This window comes from Pan troglodytes, chromosome 8, assembly GCF_028858775.2.
Source record: "Pan troglodytes isolate AG18354 chromosome 8, NHGRI_mPanTro3-v2.0_pri, whole genome shotgun sequence".
Taxonomy (NCBI): Eukaryota; Metazoa; Chordata; class Mammalia; order Primates; family Hominidae; genus Pan; species Pan troglodytes.
The window spans coordinates 109,496,424-109,517,613 of record NC_072406.2 but is presented as its reverse complement, the minus strand read 5'-3'; the positions used below and the strand labels follow the sequence as shown (position 1 = coordinate 109,517,613).

The 21,190-nt window shown below is 50.0% G+C and overlaps 1 protein-coding gene across 1 annotated transcript in view; it reads left to right on the top strand.

The window, feature by feature from the left end:
* The window catches only part of RRP12 (ribosomal RNA processing 12 homolog), a 68,827-nt gene that overhangs the window by 29,204 nt on the left and 18,433 nt on the right, over positions 1–21,190 (top strand). The window contains exons 5-17 of the mRNA XM_054660405.2: positions 221–304; positions 2,766–2,842; positions 5,638–5,743; positions 5,943–6,059; positions 7,864–7,999; positions 8,109–8,236; positions 10,481–10,579; positions 11,218–11,309; positions 14,528–14,639; positions 14,871–14,968; positions 15,441–15,555; positions 16,584–16,726; positions 16,940–17,061. Coding sequence (XP_054516380.1) covers positions 221–304; positions 2,766–2,842; positions 5,638–5,743; positions 5,943–6,059; positions 7,864–7,999; positions 8,109–8,236; positions 10,481–10,579; positions 11,218–11,309; positions 14,528–14,639; positions 14,871–14,968; positions 15,441–15,555; positions 16,584–16,726; positions 16,940–17,061 — 1,429 coding nt within the window. The remainder of the gene's footprint in view (positions 1–220; positions 305–2,765; positions 2,843–5,637; positions 5,744–5,942; positions 6,060–7,863; positions 8,000–8,108; positions 8,237–10,480; positions 10,580–11,217; positions 11,310–14,527; positions 14,640–14,870; positions 14,969–15,440; positions 15,556–16,583; positions 16,727–16,939; positions 17,062–21,190) is intronic.

Here is a 21,190-nt window from a genome sequence, read left to right as displayed (position 1 = left end):
TTCTACAAGGTTAGTACCTCATGGTGGAATTTTAGCAAGCATTTTCTGAGTCTTGTTATTTGCTGGGCCCCCTGGTATGGACCTAGGCCCTGAATGTTGCCTGTCTTGTCTGTCTCTGGGCTTTAACCAGAGATTAATCTGTGAAGGAGCAAGGAAAGGAGGTTCCCCTGGGGTGGGGTTAGGTCTAAAATAGTCACAGTGCTTTCTCCCTCCTGTGCAGATCTGTGCTGTTCTGGCTGCTGTCACTGAGGTGATTCGCTCCCAGGGAGGGAAGGAGACAGAGACTGAGTACTTCGCTGCTCTGGTGAGTGGGTGCCACTGGAGGGTGGGTGTTCAGAGCAGCAGGTTATGCAAGATTTAGCGAGAAGATGAGTGCCCCTGGCATGTGGGGGTAGAGAAGGACAACCTTGACCAGGTGAAAGTGCTTCAGTTATTCTCAGGTGGCTTAGGAAGGCTGGTGGTATTTGCTACCTTTTAATTTTCTCTTTTCTTTTCTTTTCTTTCTTTCTTTGTTTCTTTTTTTTAAAGAGACAGGGTCTCACTATGTTGTCCAGGCTGGTTTCAAATTCCTGGGCTCAAACCGTCTTGTCATCTTGCGTTGGCCTCCCAAATTGTTGGGATTACAGGCATGAGCCACTGCAACTGGCTACTTATTACTTTTTTTTTTTTTTTTTTTGAGGCGGAGTCTCACACTGTTGCCCAGGCTGGAGTGCAATGGCATGATCTCAACTTATTGCAACCTCTGCCTCCTGGGTTCATGTGATTCTCCTGCCTCAGCCTCCCGAGTAGCTGGTATTACAGGTGCACACCACCATACCCGGCTAATTTTTTGTATTTTTTAGTAGAGAAGAGGTTTTACTATGTTGGCCAGACTTGTCTCGAACTCCTGACCTCGTGATCTGCCTGCCTCAGCCTCCCAAAGTGCTGGGATTATAGGCCTGAGCCACCAGGCCTGGCCTACTTTTTTTTTTTTTTTGAAACAGAGTCTCACTCCGTTGCCCAAGTTGGACTGCAGTGGCATGATCCCAGTTCACTGCAACCTCTGTCTCATGGTATCAAGCAATTCTCATGCCTCAGCCTCCTGAGTACCTGGGATTACAGGCGTGTGCCACCACACCTGGCTGATTTTTGTATTTTTAGTAGAGACAGGGTTTCACCATGTTGGCCCGGCTGGTCTCGAACTCGCAACCTCAGGTGATCCCCCCCACCTCAGCCTCCCAAAGTGCTGGGATTACAGGTGTGAGCCACCATGGCTGGCCTACTTATTACATTAAATAAATAAATATATTTGTGTATGTATGTATGTGTGTGTATATATGTGTATATATATACCTTTTATTTTGTTTTTGGGTTTTTTTGTTGTTGTTTGTTTTGTTTTGGAGACAGGGTCTCACTTTGTTGCCCAGGCTGGAGTGCAGTGGTGTGATCATGGCTCACTACAACCTCCACCTCCTGTGTTCAAGTGATGATCGTGCCTTAGCCTCCTGAGTAGTTGGGATTACAGGCGCCTGCCACCATGCCCAGCTAATTTTTGTATTTTTAGTAGAGACAGAGTTTCGTCATGTCGCCCAAGCTTGTCTTGAGCTCCTGAGCTGAATCAGTTCTCCCACTTTGGCCTCCCAAAGTGCTGGGATTGCAGGCATGAGCCACCATGCCCAGCCTGGTTATTACATTTTTAAAGAATTGTTAAAACACACACAAAAAGAACATACAACAGAGACCAAGTGTGCATGCAAAGCCGAAAATATTTACTATCTGGTCCTTCGTAGAAAATGTTTGCCAACCTCTGCTCTAGAATAATGAAATAAATTAGATGGCAGTATATGGTGTTTGGCTGGGTGTGGTGGCTCACGCCTTTAATCCTAGGACTTTGGGAGGCCAAGATCGGAGGAGTGCTTGAGGCTAGGAGTTCGACACCAGCCTGTGCAATATAGTGAGACCCTGTCTCTACAAAAAATAAAATAATTAGCCAAGCTTTGTGGCGCATGCCTGTAGTTCTAGCTGCTTGGGAAGTTGATGTGGGAGGATCTCTTGAGCTTTGAAGTTCAAGGTTACAGTGAGCTATGATTATACCACTGCACTCCAATCTGGGAGACCCTGTCTCTCAAAAAAACTATCTATCTATCTATCTCTGTATATATATGCACATAAACATATATATAGTTTATTTATTTATTTTTTTTGAGACGGAGTCTCACTCTGTCACCCAGACTGGAGTGCAGTGGCACGATCTCAGCTCATTGCAAGCTCTGCCTCCTGGGTTCACGCCATTCTCCTGCCTCAGCCTCCCAAGTAGCTGGGACTACAGGCGCCTGCCACCATGCCTGGCTAATTTTTTGTATTTTTTAGTAGAGACGGTGTTTCACCGTGTTAGCCAGGATGGTCTCAGTCTCCTGACCTCGTGATCTGCCCTCCTCGGCCTCCCAAAGTGCTGGGATTACAGGCGTGAGCCACCACTCCCAGCCACATATATATAGTTTTAATTATGTGTCAGGCAGTATTTTATATATATTAATTCAATTAAACCTCACAACAACTTATAAGGTATGTAGCATTAGTATCCGTACTTTACAAATGAAGAAACTGAGTCACAGATAGGTTAAATTACTAGCCCAAAACCACACAATGCCAGAGTCAGGATCTGAACCTCTGATACCGTGGTTCTTAGTCACAACTGTTCTGCTGGGCACATGTTCCCCCACTCTCTTTCCTGTTTGCTCAGTGTAAGTTTTTATCCATTCACACCCCCTCAATCTGGCCCTCAGATGACAACAATGGAAGCAGTGGAGTCCCCGGAGTCCCTGGCCGCCGTTGCTTACCTGCTGAACCTTGTCCTGAAGCGGTGAGTTCTGCCTCCTGTTTGAACCCCAAGGCTTTTTGTGGAGGGGAGAAGGGAATGTGGACAGGAGAAACAGGATCAGGGAATTGTTATTTAAAAAGATACTTGCTCTTCATGAACATTGTCTAGAGGCATGCAGAATGGGCCAGCATGTGACATACCGTCGTAGGCCTCTAGTGAGAAACTCTAACTAAACTAGGCTGTCCTGAACCCCTGGTAATAGAATCGTTTACCTTTATGCCAAGAAGGTTGGGAAAGCACCAAAATCTTCACGTGGTGTGTGTCCAGGCAGACTTTCAGGAGCTCGTGCTGTGAGATCTAAAGTTGTTATTTGATAGTCCAAAACAAAAGGCATGTCTATAGGGCCTGCAATGCTTCCCTGGTTCCATGTGTGCTCAGTGTGTTCATGACAGAATCAAGTGTACTTTCCTTATTGAGGAGCAGAAAATCATTGTGAAAGTGTTGAAGGCAAAAGGAGAGTCAGAAAGCTCTATTGAAAATGAAACTTTTTTGGCCTGGTGCGGTGGTTCACACCTATAATCCCAGCACTTTGGGTGGCCGAGGCAGGCAGATCAAGAGGTCAGGAGATCGAGACCATCCTGGCCAACATGGTGAAACCCCGTCTCTACTAAAAATATAAAAATTAGCTGGGTAGGCTACATGCTGTGGCTCATGCCTGTAATACCAGCACTTTGGGAGGCTGAGGTGGGCAGATCACCTGAGGTCAGGAGTTCGAGACCAAACTGGCCAACATGGTGAAACCCCGTCCCTACTAAAAACACAAAAATTAGCTGGGCATGGTGGCAGGCGCCTGTAATTCAGCTACTCAGGAGGCTGAGGCAGGAGAATTGCTTGAACCCAGTAGGCGGAGGTGGCAGTGAGCTGAGATCGTGCCATTGCACTTACAGCCCTGTCAACAGTGCAAGACTCCGTCTCAAAAAAAAAAAAAAAAGAAAGAAAATGAAACTTGTTTTGAGTAATAAAAATTAAAAGTCATGGCTGGACGCAGTGGCTCATACCTGTAATCCCAGCACTTTTGGAGGCTGAGGCAGGAGGATTGCTTGCGGCCAGGAGTTGGAGACCAGCCTGGCCAACATGGTGAAACCCAATCTCTACTAAAAATACAAAATTAGCCAGGTGTAGTGGTACATGCCTGTAATCCCAGCTACTTGGGAGGCTGAGGCAGGAGAATCACTTGAACACAGGATGTGGAGGTTGCAGTGAGCCAAGATCAAGCCACTGCAGTCCAGCCTGGGCAACAGAGTGAGACTCCATCTCAATAAATAAATAAGTAATAAAGTAAAAAATAAAAAACCTTGATTCTTTAAGATGAAAAAGTTCTTGAGATTGGTTGCACAACAATGTGAGTATACTTGGCTGGGTGTGGTGACACACACCTATAATCCCAGCACTTTGGGAGGCTGAGGCAGGTGGACTGTTGAGCCCAGGAGTTCGAAACCAGCCTGGGCAACATGGCAAAACCTTGTCTCTACAAAAAAATACAAAAATGAGCTAGGCGTGGTGGCATGCACCTGTAGTCCCAACTACTTGGGAGGTAGAGGTTGCAGTGAGCCTAATTGTGCCACTACACTCCAGCTTGGGTGACGAGTGAGACCCTGTCTCCAAAAAAAGAAAAAAAAAAACCCCACAACATGAATATACTTAACAGTACTGAATGATGTACCGAAAAAAATCGTTGAAATGGTGTGTTGTTTTTTTCCTTTTTGAGACAGAGTCTCGCTCTGTTGCCCAGGCTGGAGTGCAGTGGCGCCACCTCCTCCCACTGCAACTCCACCTCCTGGGTTCACACCATTCTCGTGCCTCAGCCTGTCAAGTAGCTGGGACTACAGGCGCCCGCCACCACGTCTGGCTAATTGTTTGTATTTTTAGTAGAGACCGGGTTTCACTGTGTTAGCCAGGATGGTCTCGATCTCCTGACCTCATGATCCACCCGCCTCGGCCTCCGAAACTGCTGGGATTACAGGCATGAGCCACTGCGTCCGGCCGAAATGATGTTTTATCTTATGTGTATTTTACCACAATTAGAAATTTATTTATTTATTTATTTATTTTTGAGACAGAGTTTCGCTCTTGTTGCCCAGGCTGGAGTGCAATGGTGCAATCTCAGCTCACCGCACCCTCCACCTCCCGGGTTCAAGTGATTCTCCTGCCTTGGCCTCCCAAGTAGCTGGGATTACAGGCGGGCGCCATCACGCCCAGCTAATTTTGTATTTTTAGTAGATACAGGGTTTCTCCAAGTTTGTCAGGCTGGTCTCAAACTCCCGACCTCAGGTAATCTGCCCACCTTGGCCTCCCATAGTGCTGGGATTACAGGCGTGAGCCACCATGCCTGGCCAGAAATTTTAAAATACAATTTAAAAGATACTTGTGTATCAGGTGGCATTCTACAACATAAGGTCCTGGGTGACTGCGTCATTATACCAGGGAGTGTGAGTGTTGGCCCCCAGAAGGGGCATTCCTGGAGCAGTGAGTGGCAGAAGGGAGGGAAGGAGTAGTTGGCCCCAGGCTTTCTGGAGATGTGAACTGCCAGGGGAGGTGGAGAGAGGATTGGTGTGAGTTTAGGAGTGGGTAGTGGGAAGGTGAGGGAGGCAGGGATCCCGGGTGGAAAGCACACTGAGCTGGCTGATAAGGTGGGTGCCTGTTCTGACTTTGTTGCTCACTTTCTGAGTGACTGTGCCACCAGCGCCCCTTGCCCTGTCCTCCTTAGTACCACGAGGGGCTGCACCAGCTGCTCTTCAGGGACCCTCTGGGGTGACCATCTCTGTTCTTTCCCACAGTGTTCCCAGCCCTGTGCTTATTAAGAAGTTCTCTGATACCTCCAAAGCCTTCATGGATATCATGTCAGCTCAGGCCAGCAGCGGATCCACCTCTGTCCTCCGATGGGTTAGTGTCTGGGGTTTAGTTTCTCATCTGGCGACTCCCAGAGCCTGTCTGATTTGGTGATGCTTGGATGTTCCCTGAGAGGGGTTTAGGCACCCTGGGGACCTCAGACAGATGTGATTTTCTGGAGTCAGTGAGAACCTGGGCTCTTTTCCCTCCTGGCCGAGGCTGGTGGAACTGAGGGACTCTGACTTTCTTCCAGGTCCTTTCCTGCCTGGCCACCCTTCTGCGGAAGCAAGACCTGGAGGCCTGGGGCTACCCCGTGACCCTTCAGGTGTACCATGGGCTGCTGAGCTTCACGGTGCATCCCAAGCCCAAGGTGAGACTACTAGATCCCTAGAAAATGGGGCAAGGGGACAGCCACCACTCGGCCCAGTGCAGCCCAGACTTGGCTAGCTGAGTGGCACTGGGGAGCTTGCCCTGAGTACTGGCTTCTGCTTTCTGCTTCTGAGGCACCATGCATTTAGATGCAGAAGGCAGGGCGGCTCTTCCTCCTCCAGGAGGCTGTTCCCTGTCAGCCCTATCTGAGTCTCTGGTGCCTCGTCAGCCATTGCCCTGTTGACGTGGACTCTCCCCGTATGTCTATTTACCTCGGCAGGGAGGGTGGCATAGTTGGGGGAGTCACACAGACCTGAGTTGGATCCTGAATTCACTGCTCGAGGTGTGACCTTGGGCAAGTTACTTAATCTCTCTGAGCCTCAACTTCCTGACTATGAAATAGAGATAATTGGCTGAATGTGGTGGCTCACGCCTGTAATCCCAGCACTTTGGGAGGCCAAAGTGGGAGGATCATTTGAGGTCAGGAGTTTGAAACCAGCCTGGCCAACATAGTGAAACCTCGACTCTACTAAAAATATAAAAATTAGCCAGGCGTGGTGGTGGGTGCTTGTAATCCCAGCTACTCGGGAGGCTGAGGCAGGAGAATCGCTTGAACCCAGGAGGCAGAGGTTGCAGTGAGCCAAGATTGCACCACTGCACTCCAGCCTGGGCAACAGAACGAGACTCCATCTCAAAAGAAAAAAAAAGAAATAGAGATAATCACACCTACTTTGCTACAGAGTTGTGGGGAGACTCCAGTGTTCCCCACAGGCCTGGTGCACCTCCTGGCTCACAGCAGGTACTTGGTAAGTGATGGTTCCCCACTGTTTCCTCTGGAAATTTAGGGCAGGAGGTGGTAACAATAACAGTCACGTAATCACTCCCAGTGCTAAGCACCGTCAGCCCAGATGGTCTCATGCCCCCTTCCCTCGGTGCTCACATGATCTTTTCCTCACCTTCAGCTCTCGCTGCAGTGGCACTTCACTGCGGTGACACTTTCCTGACCACTGTATAAAAAGTAGCAGCCCCTTGGCTGGGCGCGGTGGCTCACGCCTGTAATCCCAGCACTTTGGGAGGCCGAGATGGGCGGATCACGAGGTCAGGAGATCGAGACCATCCTGGCTAACATAGTGAAACCCCGTCTCTACTAAAAATACAAAAAATTAGCTGGACGTGGTGGCAGGCGCCTGTAGTCCCAGCTGCTCGGGAGGCTGAGGCAGGAGAATGGCGTGAACCTGGGAGGTGGAGCTTGCAGTGAGCCAAGATCCGCCACTGCACTCCGCCTGGGCTACAGAGCAAGACTCTGTCTCAAACAAACAACAACAACAACAACAAAAGTAGCAGCCCCTGCTTGGTTATCTGCAAAGTACTTTTTAACCTTCTGTTATGTATTTGTTTTCTGCCTCCCAGCTGGAAGGGGAGTTGCCTGCTGTTCAGTGCCAGTTTGCCAGGACCTAGAACAGTGCCTGGCTTGGTGGACACACAGTGTTTGCCGGATGATTAAGTGAATGAAGAAACCCCTGTTTTCAAGATGATATTGAAACTCAGAAATTAAGTAGTTGGGCTTGCTTAAGGCCATTTGGTGAGTTAGTTGTAGAGCAGGGATTTCAACTGAGGTTTGTCTTGCTTCACAGCTCAGGATTCTGTACACATGAAGGCCCTGGTGTAGCACTGGATCTATAGTAGTCAGATCATCATTGGATCTGTATTTCAGCCAAAGCTAATTGGTTGGTGCTTGTGCCGGACACCCAAGATGCTGGTGCAACGCTGATCTGGCCTTGTCTCCTGCTCTCCTTGCCCTTCAGATCCGGAAGGCTGCCCAGCATGGAGTATGCTCAGTCCTCAAGGGCAGTGAATTCATGTTTGAAAAGGCCCCTGCCCATCATCCTGCTGCCATTTCCACTGCCAAGTTCTGCATCCAGGAGATTGAGAAGTCTGGAGGTGGGGAACCCAAATGGAGGGCAGGTGGATGGGAGGCAGTGGCTGGCAGAGCAGGACAGGGCCTGCAGTAGGGCGGGGCTGGTGTCTCAATTCCCCTTCTGTATACCAGGCTCCAAGGAGGCCACCACCACGCTACACATGCTGACGCTGCTGAAGGACCTGCTGCCCTGCTTCCCGGAAGGCCTGGTGAAGAGCTGCAGTGAGACTCTCCTCAGGGTCATGACCTTGAGCCATGTGGTGAGCTCAGGCCCAAAAGCTGGAGAAAGGGGGGCCTGCAATGGTGGCATTTGGGGAACTCACTGGTCAGTCAAAATGCAGGGCCTGGGGTCTCCCTCCCTGACTGTGTTCTTAAGCTAAAACCAACAGCACTACGTTACTCTGTGGTGTTTGGCTAGGCCAGGCCATATCAGAGTCCCCTTCCAGATGGAAGCTGACCTCAGAGATCAGGTGAGAGTCAGGGTGGATCTGTAGTGGGCTGGTAAACCCTCCTTCTGCACCAGCTCTATGTACCCTATACCAATTTTTTTTTTTTTTTTTTTTTTTTTTTTGAGACCCAGTTTTGCTCTTGTTGCCCAGCTGGAGTGCAATGGCGCGATCTTGGCTCACTGCAACCTCTGGCTCCCGGGTTCAAGCGATTCTTCTGCCTCAGCCTCCCAAGTAGCTGGGATTACAGGCATGCACCACCACACCCAGCTAATTTTTTGTATTTTTAGTAGAGATGGGGTTTCTCCATGTTGATCAGGCTGGTCTTGAACTCCCATCCTCAGGTGATCCGCCCGCCTCAACCTCCCAAAGTTCTGGGATTACAGGCGTGAGCCACTGCGCCCGGTCGAGTTTTTTTTTTAGCAGCTTTAAAGACACATGAAAAATGATTTCCTGTATTTCTACCATTTCTAGCACAATTCTGTAAATCTTTATACAGTCAGCTCTTTGTATGTGTGGTTCCCACAGCCATAAATTCAACCAACCTTGGATTGAAAATATTTGGAAACTGGGCATGGCTGCACGCGCCTATAATCCCAGATGCTTGGGAGGTGGAAGTGGGAGGATTGCTTGAGCCCAGGAGGTTGAGGCTGTAGTGAGCCATGGTCATGCCACTGCACTCCAGCTTGGGCAACAGAGCAAGAACCCCGTGTCAAAAAAGAAAAAAAAGGAAAGAAAGAAAAAGAAAAGAAAATATTCAGGAAAAAGAAAATGGTTGGTTGCTTCTGTACTGAACATGTACAGTTTTTTTTCCTTGTCATTATTCCTTAGACAACAGAGTGTAGCAACTATTTACATAGCATTTATATTGTTTTACGTATTATAAGTAATCCAGGTGATTTAAAGTGTATGGGAGGATGCGTGTAGGTTATATGGAAATACTACACCATTTAATATAGAGACTTGAGCATTGGTAGATTTTTATGTCCATGGGGGGTCCTGGAACCAATCCCCCACAGATACCCCCGCCAACTCACTGTGTGTTCTCTCTTTTTTTTTTTTTTTTGTGATGGAGTCTCGCTCTGTCGCCCAGGCTGGAGTGCAGTGGCGTGGTCTCGGCTCACTGCAAACTCCGCCTTCCGGGTTCACGCCATTCTCCTGCCTCGGCCTCCCGAGTAGCTGGGACTATAGGCGCCCGCCACCACACCTGACTAGTTTTTTGTATTTTTAGTAGACACGGGGTTTCACCATGTTAGCCAGGATGGTCTCGATCTCCTGACCTCGTGATCCACTCACCTCGGCCTCCCAAAGTGCTGGGATTACAGATGTGAGCCTCTGCACCCGGCCTTGTATATTCTCTTGTAGTGTTTATTTACATACATATTTTTTAAATTGTAAAATATAAATAATATGATCATTGTTTAAAAGGGAAAAACAATTCAGAAGTGTATAAAGTAAAAATCTCCTTCCCTCCAAATCCTGTTTCCTAAGGTAGACAATGCAAATAACTTTCTGGGTATCCTTTCAGACATTTTCTCTTTGGATAAACAAATATACATGATAAAACATGTAAAGGCCAGGTGCAGTGGCTCACACCTGTAACCTTAGCACTTGGGAGGCTAAGGCAGGAGGCAAGGAATTTGAGACCAGCTTGGGCAACATAGTGAGACGAGACTCTGTCTTTATAAAAATTAAAAAATTGGCCAGGCACAGTGGCATGCACCTGTATTGGTCTCACCCCTGTATCCAGCAATGGAGCAAGATTCTGTCTCAAAAAAAAAAAAAAAATACAGCTGTAACAGACCGTTTATAGCCTGCTTTTTTGGCTGTTATGTTAAAACCATTTTGTTAATGTTTCTATCTTTGTTTAAGACATTTAAAGCTTTTTCAGTGGCTTCCATGTCTTACTAAGGTGGCAGTCCTTAGGGTGTCTCTGTGTGGGGGGCATGTGTGAGGTTCAGGGGGCCCTCAACTCCCTAGCACACGGGTGGAGTTAAGGGGTCCAGGGCCAGCCGTGGGCTTTGTAGTTCCTTTCTAAGCCTGTGTGTCCCCCTCCAGCTGGTGACAGCCTGTGCCATGCAGGCCTTTCACAGCCTCTTCCACGCCAGGCCTGGCCTGAGCACCCTGTCAGCAGAGCTCAACGCCCAGATCATCACGGTGAGGCCTGTTGGTGGGATGTGGGGGCATTAGGTGGGGGGTGGTGCCTTGGGAGGCTGTGCTGGGGGCACTGGCCTTGCACCTTGTCTACAGAGTGAGGTTGGCTGGGCTGGGTTGTCCTAGTGGAAGAGGCCAGTAGAAGGGGAAGGAAGATTGGAGTCCAGCCATCAAATTCACATCAGTGTCCCCAGGAGCTGGGACCTTGACCCTTGACCTAGTTAACTTTAATGAACTGTTTCAGCATGGTCTCGTGGTGCTCATAGATACCTTGAGCAGGGCTCTCGGCCTTAGAGGTCTGTGGATGGATATTGGGAGGGGGGAATCAGATCCCCCAAATTGTTAGCAAAATGTACGTTTTTTTTTTTCAAAGAAGGCCTCTGGCTTTTGTCAGACTCACAAAGGAGTGTGTGACCCATGATACTCCGCTGCTCCTAGAGGCTGTTCTCCCAAAGAATTAGAGCTGGGAGGGCTTCGTGGAGAAGGGAAAGGCAGGAGCTGGGAAAGTCAAGGGGGCTGTGAGTGCTAGGGTCACAAGCACTGTCCCCAGGACATTGCTGGTGCCAGGATGGGAAGGGGTCATCATCACTGGGCTATTGCAGACCCTGCATGCTCAGTCACCTGCTTATTCCCACCTTTAGGCCCTGTACGACTATGTTCCCAGTGAGAATGATTTACAACCCCTACTAGCCTGGCTTAAGGTCATGGAGAAAGCCCACATCAACCTGGTGAGGTACGGATGAAGGAGGGGTGCTTAGGGCCTCTGTCCAGGCTGCCGAGGTGGGGGGTCCTCAGGGCCTTCATCCTGGCTGCCAAGGTTGGGGGGGTCCTTAGGGCCTGTGTCCAGGCTGCCAAGGTGGGGGGTCCTCAGGGCCTCTGTCCCGGCTGAGGTTGCGGGGTCCTTAGGGTCTCCGTCCTAGCTGCTGAGGTTGCAGAGTTCTCAGAGCCTCTGTCCAGGCTGCCGAGATTGGGGGTCCTCAGGGTCTCCGTCCTGGCTGCCGAGGTTGGGGGTCCTCAGGGTCTCCGTCCAGGCTGCCGAGGTTGGGGGTAGTTAGGGCCTTCATCCTGGCTGCTGAGGTTATGGAGTTCTCAGAGCCTCTGTCCAGGCTGCCGAGATTGGGGGTCCTCAGGGTCTCCATCCTGGCTGCCGAGGTTGGGGGTCCTCAGGGTCTCCGTCTAGGCAGCCGAGGTTGGGGGTACTTAAGGCCTTCATCCTGGCTGCTGAGGTTATGGAGTTCTCAGGGCCTCTGTCCAGGCTGCCAAAGTGGGGGAATCCTTAGGGCCTCCGTCCAGACTGCCGAAGTTGGGGGTCCTCAGGGCCACCATCCTGGCTGCCAAGGTTGGGGGGTCTTTAGGACCTCTGTCCAGGCTGCCAAGGTGGGGGGTCCTCAGGGCCTCCCTCCAGGCTGCAGAGGTTGGGGGTCCTCAGGGCCTCCGTCCTGGCTGCTGAGGTTGTGGAGTTCTCAGGGCCTCTGTCCTGGCTGCCAAGGTTCGGGGTGCTCAGGGCCTGCGTCTGGTTGCTGAGGTTGGGGGTGCTCAGAGCCTCCATCCTGGCTGCTGAGGTTGGGGATGCTCAGGGCCTCTGGCCTGGCTGCTGAGGTTGGGGGTGCTCAGGGCCTCCGTCCTGGTTGCTGAGGTTGGGGGTGCTCAGGGCCTCCGTCCTGGCTGCTGAGGTTGGGGGTGCTCAGGGCCTCCGTCCTGGCTGCCGGAGGTGGAGGGGACGTGAGCCGGAGGCTGGAGAGGGTGTTCAGCCTCCTGGGGCCTGACGGCATCTCCATGTCAAGTGAGCTACAGAGCAGCTCTTGTTTTTATGAGGCACGGGGTAGGACAGTGCAGCTCGTTCTGACAGGGTCTGATTCCTGCCAGAGCGTTTGCCAGCCAGCCGGGAGGAGCAGCAAGGTGGGCTGCGAGCCCTGCGTCCCAGGTTGAGGCCTGAGTTTCACCCTGCCTCTTGCCGATCCCTGGCTGTGTCTTCCTGTGCACTCAGTTTCCTGGCCATGGGGTATGCTTTCTGCGGCTCCACTCCACTCTCGCCTGGACTGGCGGCTCCCTTCTCCAGGTTCCATAGTCCCGTGAACCGACTTTCTGCTTTGTGTCTGCATACTTTCAGGGTTCAGGCTTGGCCACTTAATAGTAATTCCACTTTTCTGGAATAAGGCTGAGAAGAAACAGTATACAGTAACCAGTTGGTGACCTGCATGGAGGGAGGCAAGGGTCTCTTAGGCCTCGTGGCTCTCTTTTGCTGGGTTTGTCTTCTCAGCTGAAGGGTTCCCACGGCCTGCCCTCACCCAGGCAGCCTGCTGTCACCCAGGCGTGTGCCAAACACTGTTCATCTGTGTTTCCTTTCACTAGTCACAGCAACCCCATGAGGAAGGGTTTAGCCCCAATTTATAAGCCAGAAACAAAGGCTCTGTGAGTGAGCTAGTCACACAGCCCTGATGAGTAAGGCCAGGTCTCGGGCCCAGGTCTGCCCAGCCCACGTTCTTTTTCCTGCATCAAACTGCCTTTACTGGGAGGTGTACAAAAATGGCAAAATCACCCCATTCACCACTTCTCAGGCTTCAGCCCGCAGGAGCACACCCACAGTTAGGCCCCAGTGTGCGTCCCGGGATGCTTATCATCATACTCTAGGTAACATATAAAAACTGGAAGCAAGCTAAATGTCCCACAGAGGGGTGAAATATAAACAATGAAGTACTGTGCAGCCATTAGAAACAATCAAAGTGGGCCTGGCACAGTAGCTCACGCTTATAATCCTAGCACTTTAGGAGACCGAGATGGGCAGATCACTTGAGGCCAGGAGTTTGAGACTAGCCTGGCCAAAATGGCGAAACCCCATCTTTACTAAAAATACAAAAATTATCTGGGTGTGGTGGTACACACCTGTAATCCCAGCTACTTGGGAGGCTGAGGCACGAGAATCGCTTGAACCTGTGGGGTGGAGGTTGCAGTGAACTGAGATCGCACCACTGTACTCCAGCCTGGGTGACAGGGTGAGACCCTATCTCAAAAAAAAAAAAAAAAGAAACAATCAAAGTGGTTGTATGTGCACTTATATGGAAAGAACTCCAAGATATATTGGGGAAAAAGCAAGACATAGAATAGCAGGTATGATGTGATTGTTTCTCTATGTATACTCTGGAACCACATTGCTAAGGGTGTGAATCCTGACCCCATTACCAAGCTGGGTGGCCTTGGGCAAGTTATTTGACTTCTCTGTGTCATTCCTCATCTATAAAATGGAAAAATAATAGGATTTATCTCATTAGTTGTTACAAGGTTTAAATGAATGTATGTTGTATCAGTGATTGGTATATGATAAGAGTTACATAAATGCTACCAGGCCAGGTGCAGTGGCTCACGCCTGTAATCACAGGGCTTTGGGAGGCCAAGGCAGGAGGATCACTTGAGGCCAGAAGGTCGAGACTAGCCTGGGAAACACAGTGAGATCCTGTCTCTACAAAAAAAGATTAGCTGAGCATGGTGGCATGTGCCTATAGCCCCAGCTACTCAGGAGGCTGAGGTGGGAGGATCACTTGAGCCCAGGAGGTTGAGACTCCGTGAGCTATGATTGTACCACTGCAAAAAAAAGTTAGCAGAAGTTACTGTTTTTATGTTTGTGCATTTTAGAACTTCTGGAAGGGTATTTAAGAAACTTAACCTTGATTTTCCCCTGGAAGTGCATATAAGGGTCAGGCCAGAAGGGTGAGTTAGGGAAGGCATGCCCTTCATTTTACACCTTGAAGACCTGTTTGAATTTTTTACCACATATAGTTATTACTTGAACGATAGTGCCTTTTTAAAAACCACCCACCAGAAGGGCCCTACGGAACCCTGCAGATCAGTGGGTTTGTGACTGTTTTCAGAGCTGGGCCATCTCAGCCCTGAGCCCTGGTTGCCCGGGTCCCCAGGGCTCAGGCCAGGCCCCACAGAAACCTTTTGTCTTGACAGGTTGCAGTGGGACCTGGGGCTAGGCCACCTCCCTCGCTTTTTTGGAACTGCGGTGACCTGCCTCCTTTCCCCACACTCGCAAGTGGTGACCGCTGCTACGCAGAGCCTCAAGGTACTGCAACTTTAGCTGAGGAAGCAGAGAGCACAGGGGGTTCTATGGGCTGCCCTGTCTTTCCCAGCACTGGCCCCAGGCTACCAGCTCGGGCCCAGAGAGGCCGCTCTCAAAATGGGAGATAGGTTTCTTCGAAGCTTTCTTAGACTCCCAGGAAACTGTTGCCTGGGAGGGGAGAGTGGTCCTGGGGGGCTGCCTTGGGCCCAGAAAGCCTGTGGCCTCTCTTTGCAGGAGATCCTGAAGGAATGCGTGGCTCCCCACATGGCCGACATTGGCTCCGTGACCTCCTCGGCCTCAGGCCCTGCCCAATCTGTTGCCAAGATGTTCAGGTGAGGATATGGGGTCCATGTTAGGAAGGGATGGTGGTACCTTGAGGAAAGTTCTATATAATACGAATGCTCCACTGTCCACCTACTATGGGCCAGGCCTGCAGTGGCAGTGCTTTATGGGATTGCAGGCTGCTTATTGAACATCTGCCGGAGCAGCTACTGTGGACTTGAGCGCCTGCCACGTTTTAGCCACACCTCACCTCTTGGTTTCCTAGAGGTTTCCCCATCTGAAGTTGGGTCAGATAACTACCTCATCGGTTTTTCTTTAAGCACTAGCATTATCTAAATTAAACTCTTAACATAGGGAGTGTGGGCATGTCACAAATGTTAGTTCTCTTCTGTTGTCTCTCCTGGGGCCCCATTCTTGCTGGCCAGCTAGCGTCTGTAGCTCAGGGTGCTGGCCGTTGACTTTCTCTGGTGGGGGGCACAGGGTGGTGTGACCGTGGCCCTGACTGTGCCACCTCCTTGGCAGGGCAGTGGAGGAGGGCCTGACGTACAAATTCCATGCGGCCTGGAGCTCCGTGTTGCAGCTGCTGTGTGTCTTCTTCGAGGCATGTGGGAGACAGGCCCACCCTGTGATGAGAAAGGTGAGTGCGGAGCGGCTGGGGCCAGGGCAGGAAGTGGTGCTGGCCCTTGGACTATGGGCTCCTGGAGGGCACATGTCTCTGTTATCTCTGCACCCTGCTCCACACCCCACCCTGACAGGGCCATAGCAGGTGCCCCATGCAGTATCCCCTGGAAGGTGACTGGGCCAACAAGGGAGGGGCAGGAAAAAGGGTGGCAGTCCCCCCACCTGCTCACTAGTCTTTGCTGGAGTTACTGGTTTTGAAACTTAGGGAGTCTATTTGCTTTCCCTTACCCCCACCCCTTATCTTTTAAATTTTAATTATCTAAGTTTCCTATAACCAGTGAGTATAGCATTGATGTTCTAAACAGCCCTAGGTCCCAGGGAGTTTCCTCCAGTCCAGGGTTAACCATTTAAGGATCAGGGATCACTCAGGGATCCTGAGCAGACCCTAGTCCAGGAGAGAGTGGGGGCCTGAGGACAGCCCCCAGACTGGTCCCGCATCAGCAGAGACAGCAGCTCCTGGCCTTGTGGGGCCTTCCTCACTGACTCCCTCCCATTGCTGGAAAAAAGGAACCCTGGTGGGAGGACAGGGTCTCCGTCAAGAGGCCTGGCCTGAGCCCTGATAAATTAGGTTGACCAGTTTGGCTTTATACAAGAGGCCAGGCAGGGCCTTGAAAGTGTGGCTGGGGGAGGGCTGTGGCCATAGTGAACCCAAGGGTGCACCTCTGTCTCCTCAGCGCCTGCTGATTTGCTAATTGTTGCATGCAGACAAGATACATTTGTCCCATTTTCGAAGATAAATTGGAAATCTACATTTGTGTGTGAAACTTTCTGATTTTTACATGTTGTTAAATGTAACAGAATTTTGTAAAATCCTAGGCCCTGGGATTTTACAGTCACCAGTGGTTAATTGGGTTCTCAGTCTGTACCCTCTGGTGTAGTGTTGAACCCAGGCCCAGAATTCTGGCCTCATCCTTCAGCGGGGTCTTGTCATGGGTCCCTGCTTTCGAGCATGTCTTGATGTGTGGTCACTCATCTCTGCTGCAGTGCCTCCAGTCCCTGTGTGACCTGCGCCTCTCCCCTCATTTCCCCCACACGGCGGCTCTTGACCAGGCAGTGGGGGCTGCGGTGACCAGTATGGGACCTGAGGTGGTGCTGCAGGCTGTGCCTTTGGAAATTGATGGCTCTGAGTAAGTGTGGCCCTGGCTGGCTTCCTGACAAGCCCCAGGCTTGTTCTCTCCCCTGGAAAGGATGTCTGCTGTTGTGGGCTAAAGTCTGTGTCAGTGCAGGGCTCAGCAGGAGGGGCCAGAGGAGGTCTCACTCTGTCCTGGGCTCAGTATGCTATGCACTGCCCTCAGGGCTGTCCCCTCATCCTCATTGGGTTCTTCCCATTCTCCTCCCAGGGAGACTCTGGATTTCCCACGGAGCTGGCTGCTGCCTGTCATCCGAGACCATGTTCAGGAAACGCGACTTGGTTTTTTCACCACCTACTTCTTGCCCCTGGCTAACACCCTGAAGAGCAAAGGTAGGAGAGACCCTTGCCTGTGTGTGACCTGAGGCTCCCCACAGTCCTGGAACCTCCACAGAAGGGATTGGGAAGGGTGCTGAGTCCCACACACCCAGCCTTCAAGACGTTTGGCAACATCCCTCTGCCGAGCAGGTGGCCAGCCAGTTCTCGAGCGCCTGTCTCCCTCCCTGCTGCTCCAAGGCGAGGCCAGGTGGCCCTCCCTGTGGCAGAGCTTGCCCTGTGAGACAGGAGCTGCCTCCACATGGAGCTGCCCCAACTGGGCCTTGTTCTTCCCCTCTGGATCACAGAGAACAGCTGTGCCCCTTCTTCCTCATGCAAGCCGTTGAGATCGATTTTGTAAAAATTTGTGATATGTTTGTTTATATGTATATATACTTTTATATACTTCTAGGTGTATTTATTTATTTATTTATTTTATTATTATTATTTTTTGAGACGGAGTTTTGCTCTTATTGCCCAGGCTGGAGCACAGTGGCGTAATCTCGGCTCACTGCAACCTCCGCCTTCCGGGTTCAAGTGATTCTCCTGCCTCAGCCTCCCGAGTAGCTGGGACTCCAGGCACCCACCACTGCACCTGGCTAATTTTTGTATTTTTAGTAGCGACAGGGTTTTGCCATGGCAGCCAGACTGGTCTCAAACTCCTGACCTCAGGTGATCTGCCTGCCTCGGCCTCCCAAAGTGCTGGGATTACAGATGTGAGCCACCGTGCCCAGCCAGGTGTATTTATATATATGAGTATATATGTATGTACACATACACAGTCACACGCCACATGACGTTTCAATGATGGTGGTCTCATAAGATGATAATACCGTATTTTACTGTACTTTTCAATGTTTACGTGTGTTTAGATATACACATACTTAGCATTGTATTACAGTTGCAGCACTCAGTACAGCAACATGCTGTCCAGGTTTGTAGCCTAGGAGCAATAGACTACACCACGTAGCCCAGGTGTGTAGGGGCTGTGCCATCTAGGTTTGTGTAAATACACTCTATGCTGTTCACACAATAAAATCACCTACCGATGGATTTTTCAGAACGCACCCTGTCAAGCGATGCATGACTGTAGATCATATGTATGTATTTGAAAATGATTACCCCAGAGGTGTTCTTTCTTCAGGCTGCACATCCCCAGTCCCCTGCCCCTCTCCTTTCAGGCATAGTTTCTTATCCTTCGTGATCATGGTCTCCTCTCTCTATTTATCTTCTAGTTTACTCCTGACCTGTGTTAGGCAGACTCAGGCCTACATGAGGATAGGCAGAGCATGGGGTTACATTGCTCAGCCTAGTGATGGCTTCAGAAGCTTTTCGTTTTCATTGGATTTTGTGGATTTTGAGGATGTAGGGCAGCATTGCTAAACTATTTCATCCGCTGTCTGTTTTTGTAAATAAATTTTCTTTTTCTTTCTCTTTTTTTTTTTTTTTGAGATGAAGTCTTGCTCTTGTCACCCAGGCTGGAGTGCAAAGGTGTGATCTCAGCTCACTGCAATCTCCGCCTCCTGGGTTCAAGAGAATCTCCTGCCTCAGCCTCCCGAGGAGCTGGGATTATAGGCACCTGCCACCACACCCAGCTAATTTTGTATTTTTAGTATAGATGGGGTTTCACCATGTTGGCCAGGCTGGTCTCGAACTCCTGACCTCAGGCGGTCCACCTGCCTCGGCCTACCAAAGTGTTGGGATTACAGGCGTGAGCCACTGTGCCAAGCCTGTACATAAAATTTTATTGGAACACAGACACATACACATTTATTCTTGCTCTGTCACCCAGGCTGGAGTGCAGTAGCACGATCTCAGTTCACTGCAACTGCCTCCCAGATTCAAGCGATTCTCCTGCCTTAGCCTCCCAAGTAGGTAGGACTACAGGCATGTGCCACCACACCTGGCTCACTTTTTAAAAATTTCTTGTATTTTTAGTGCAGATGGGGTTTCACCATGTTGGCCAGGCTGGTCTCAAACACTGACCTCAGAAAATCTGCCTGCCTCGGCCTCCCAAAGTGCTGGGAGTACAGGCATGAGCCACCATGGCCAGCCTGTCACACTACTTTTTAATGACAGAGTTATTGTGATAGAAATCATATGTACCGTGGGCTGGGCACAGTGGCTCACGCCTGTAATCCTAGCACTTGGGGAGGCCGAGGCGGGTGGATCACCTGAAGTCAGGAGCTTGAGACCAGCCTGGCCAACATGATGAAACCCCATCTCTACCAAAAATACAAAAATTAGCCAGGCATGGTGGTGGGTGCCTATAATCTCACCTACTTGGGAGGCTGAGGCAGGAGAACGCTTGGACTCTGGGGGGCGGAGGTTGCAGTGAGCCAAGATCGCGCCACTTCACTCCAGCCTGGGCAACACAGCGAGACTCTGTCTCAAAAAAAAAAAAAAAAGAAAAGAAAGAAATCATATGGCCTGCCGAGCTTAAAGTACTGGTCCTTTTGCACAAAAAGTTGGCTGACTCCTGGTCTAGGGCAGTGGTTCTCAACAAGGAGGGTGATTTTGCTGCCTGTAGGACATTCAGCAATGCCTGGAGACATTTTTGGTTGTTACCGTTGGGGGATGGGTGCTCTGGCATCTAGTGGGTAGAGGCCAGGATGCTGCTAAGCACCCTGCAATGCACAGGACGACCTCACACAACAAAGAGTACTAGGCCCAAAATGTCCACATTGTCAAGACTGAGAAACCCTGCTCTAGGGCACAGTTTCCTGATTTCACACATGATCTTGTAGAATATACAGGAAGTGCTTAAAGAAGAAAGTAAGGCCAAGCGCAGTGGCTCGTGCCTGTAATCTCAGCACTTTGGGAGGCTGAAGCGGGCAGATCATGAGGTCAGGAGTTCGAGACCAGCCTAAACAACATGGAGAAACCCTGTCTCTACTAAAAATACAAAAATTAGCTGGGCATGGTGGCACGCACCTGTAATCCCAGCTACTTGGGAGGCTGAGGCAGGACAATTGTTTGCACCCAGGAAGCAGAGGTTGCAGTGAGCCGAGATGACACCACTGCACTCCAGCCTGGGCGACATGAGCGAGACTTCATCTCAAAAAAAAAAAGAAAGTAAAAGCCATTCAGTCCTCCCACCCAGAAATTGTTACTACTCAAGTTTTTAATGTATTTTCCTTTGCTTTGTTTGGGTCGGTTTGTTTGTTTGTTTGTTTGTTTTGAGACAGAGTCTTGCTCTGTTGCCCAGGCTGGAGTGCAGTGGTGCGATCTTGGCTCACTGCAACCTCCACCTCCCAGGTTTTCAAGCAATTCTGCCTCAGCCTTCTGAGTAGCTTGGTCTACAGGCGTGTACCATCACCCCTCGCTAATTTTTTTATTTTTAGTAGAGACAAGTTTTCGCCACGTTGGCCAGGCAGGTCTCGGACTCCTGGCCTCAAGTGATCCACCCGCCTTGGCCTCCCAAAGTGCTGGGATTACAGGTGTGAGCCACCATGTCTGGCTGCATTTTTTTCTGTGTAAAAATAGTATTGTATTTCTACTATGTTGGAATTAATGTGCACATATTAGTAACAAAGTTTTTCCTGATATTAAAAAGGAAAAATTTGTTCTATTTTCTATAGAAATATATGCCCATCAAAGAAAATACAGATGAACCCCCAAAATGAGGGTCATTACCATCATTAATGTTACCTATAAACCCTGGCATTATTCTTAAGGCTGATGTTATGTATTCCCTTTGTCCTGGTAATACTACACGCAGGTATCTGTCCTGAGAAGATAGACAAGTGTGTACTGATTTATGTTCCTAGCAAAGATGTGCCTGACAGTATTGGCTTATACTGGCAAAAACTGTAACACATCCAGTATCTTTCTCATTAGGGTTCCAGTTAAATTAGTTATGGTAAAGCCCTACTTTTGGCCAGATGCAGCAGCTTACGCCTGTAATCCCAACACTCTGAGAGTCTGAGGCAGAAGGATTGTGTGAGGCCAAGAGTTCAAGAACAGCCTGGGCAACATAGCAAGACCCTGTCTCTATAAAATTTTTTTTTTTTTTTTTTTTTTTTTTTAGTTAGCCAGGTGTGGTAGGCTCACCTGTAGTTCCAGCTACTTGGGAGGCTGAGGAAAGAGGATTGCTTGAGCCCAGAAGTTCAAGGCCAGCCCGGGCAACAGAGTGAGACCTCTGTCT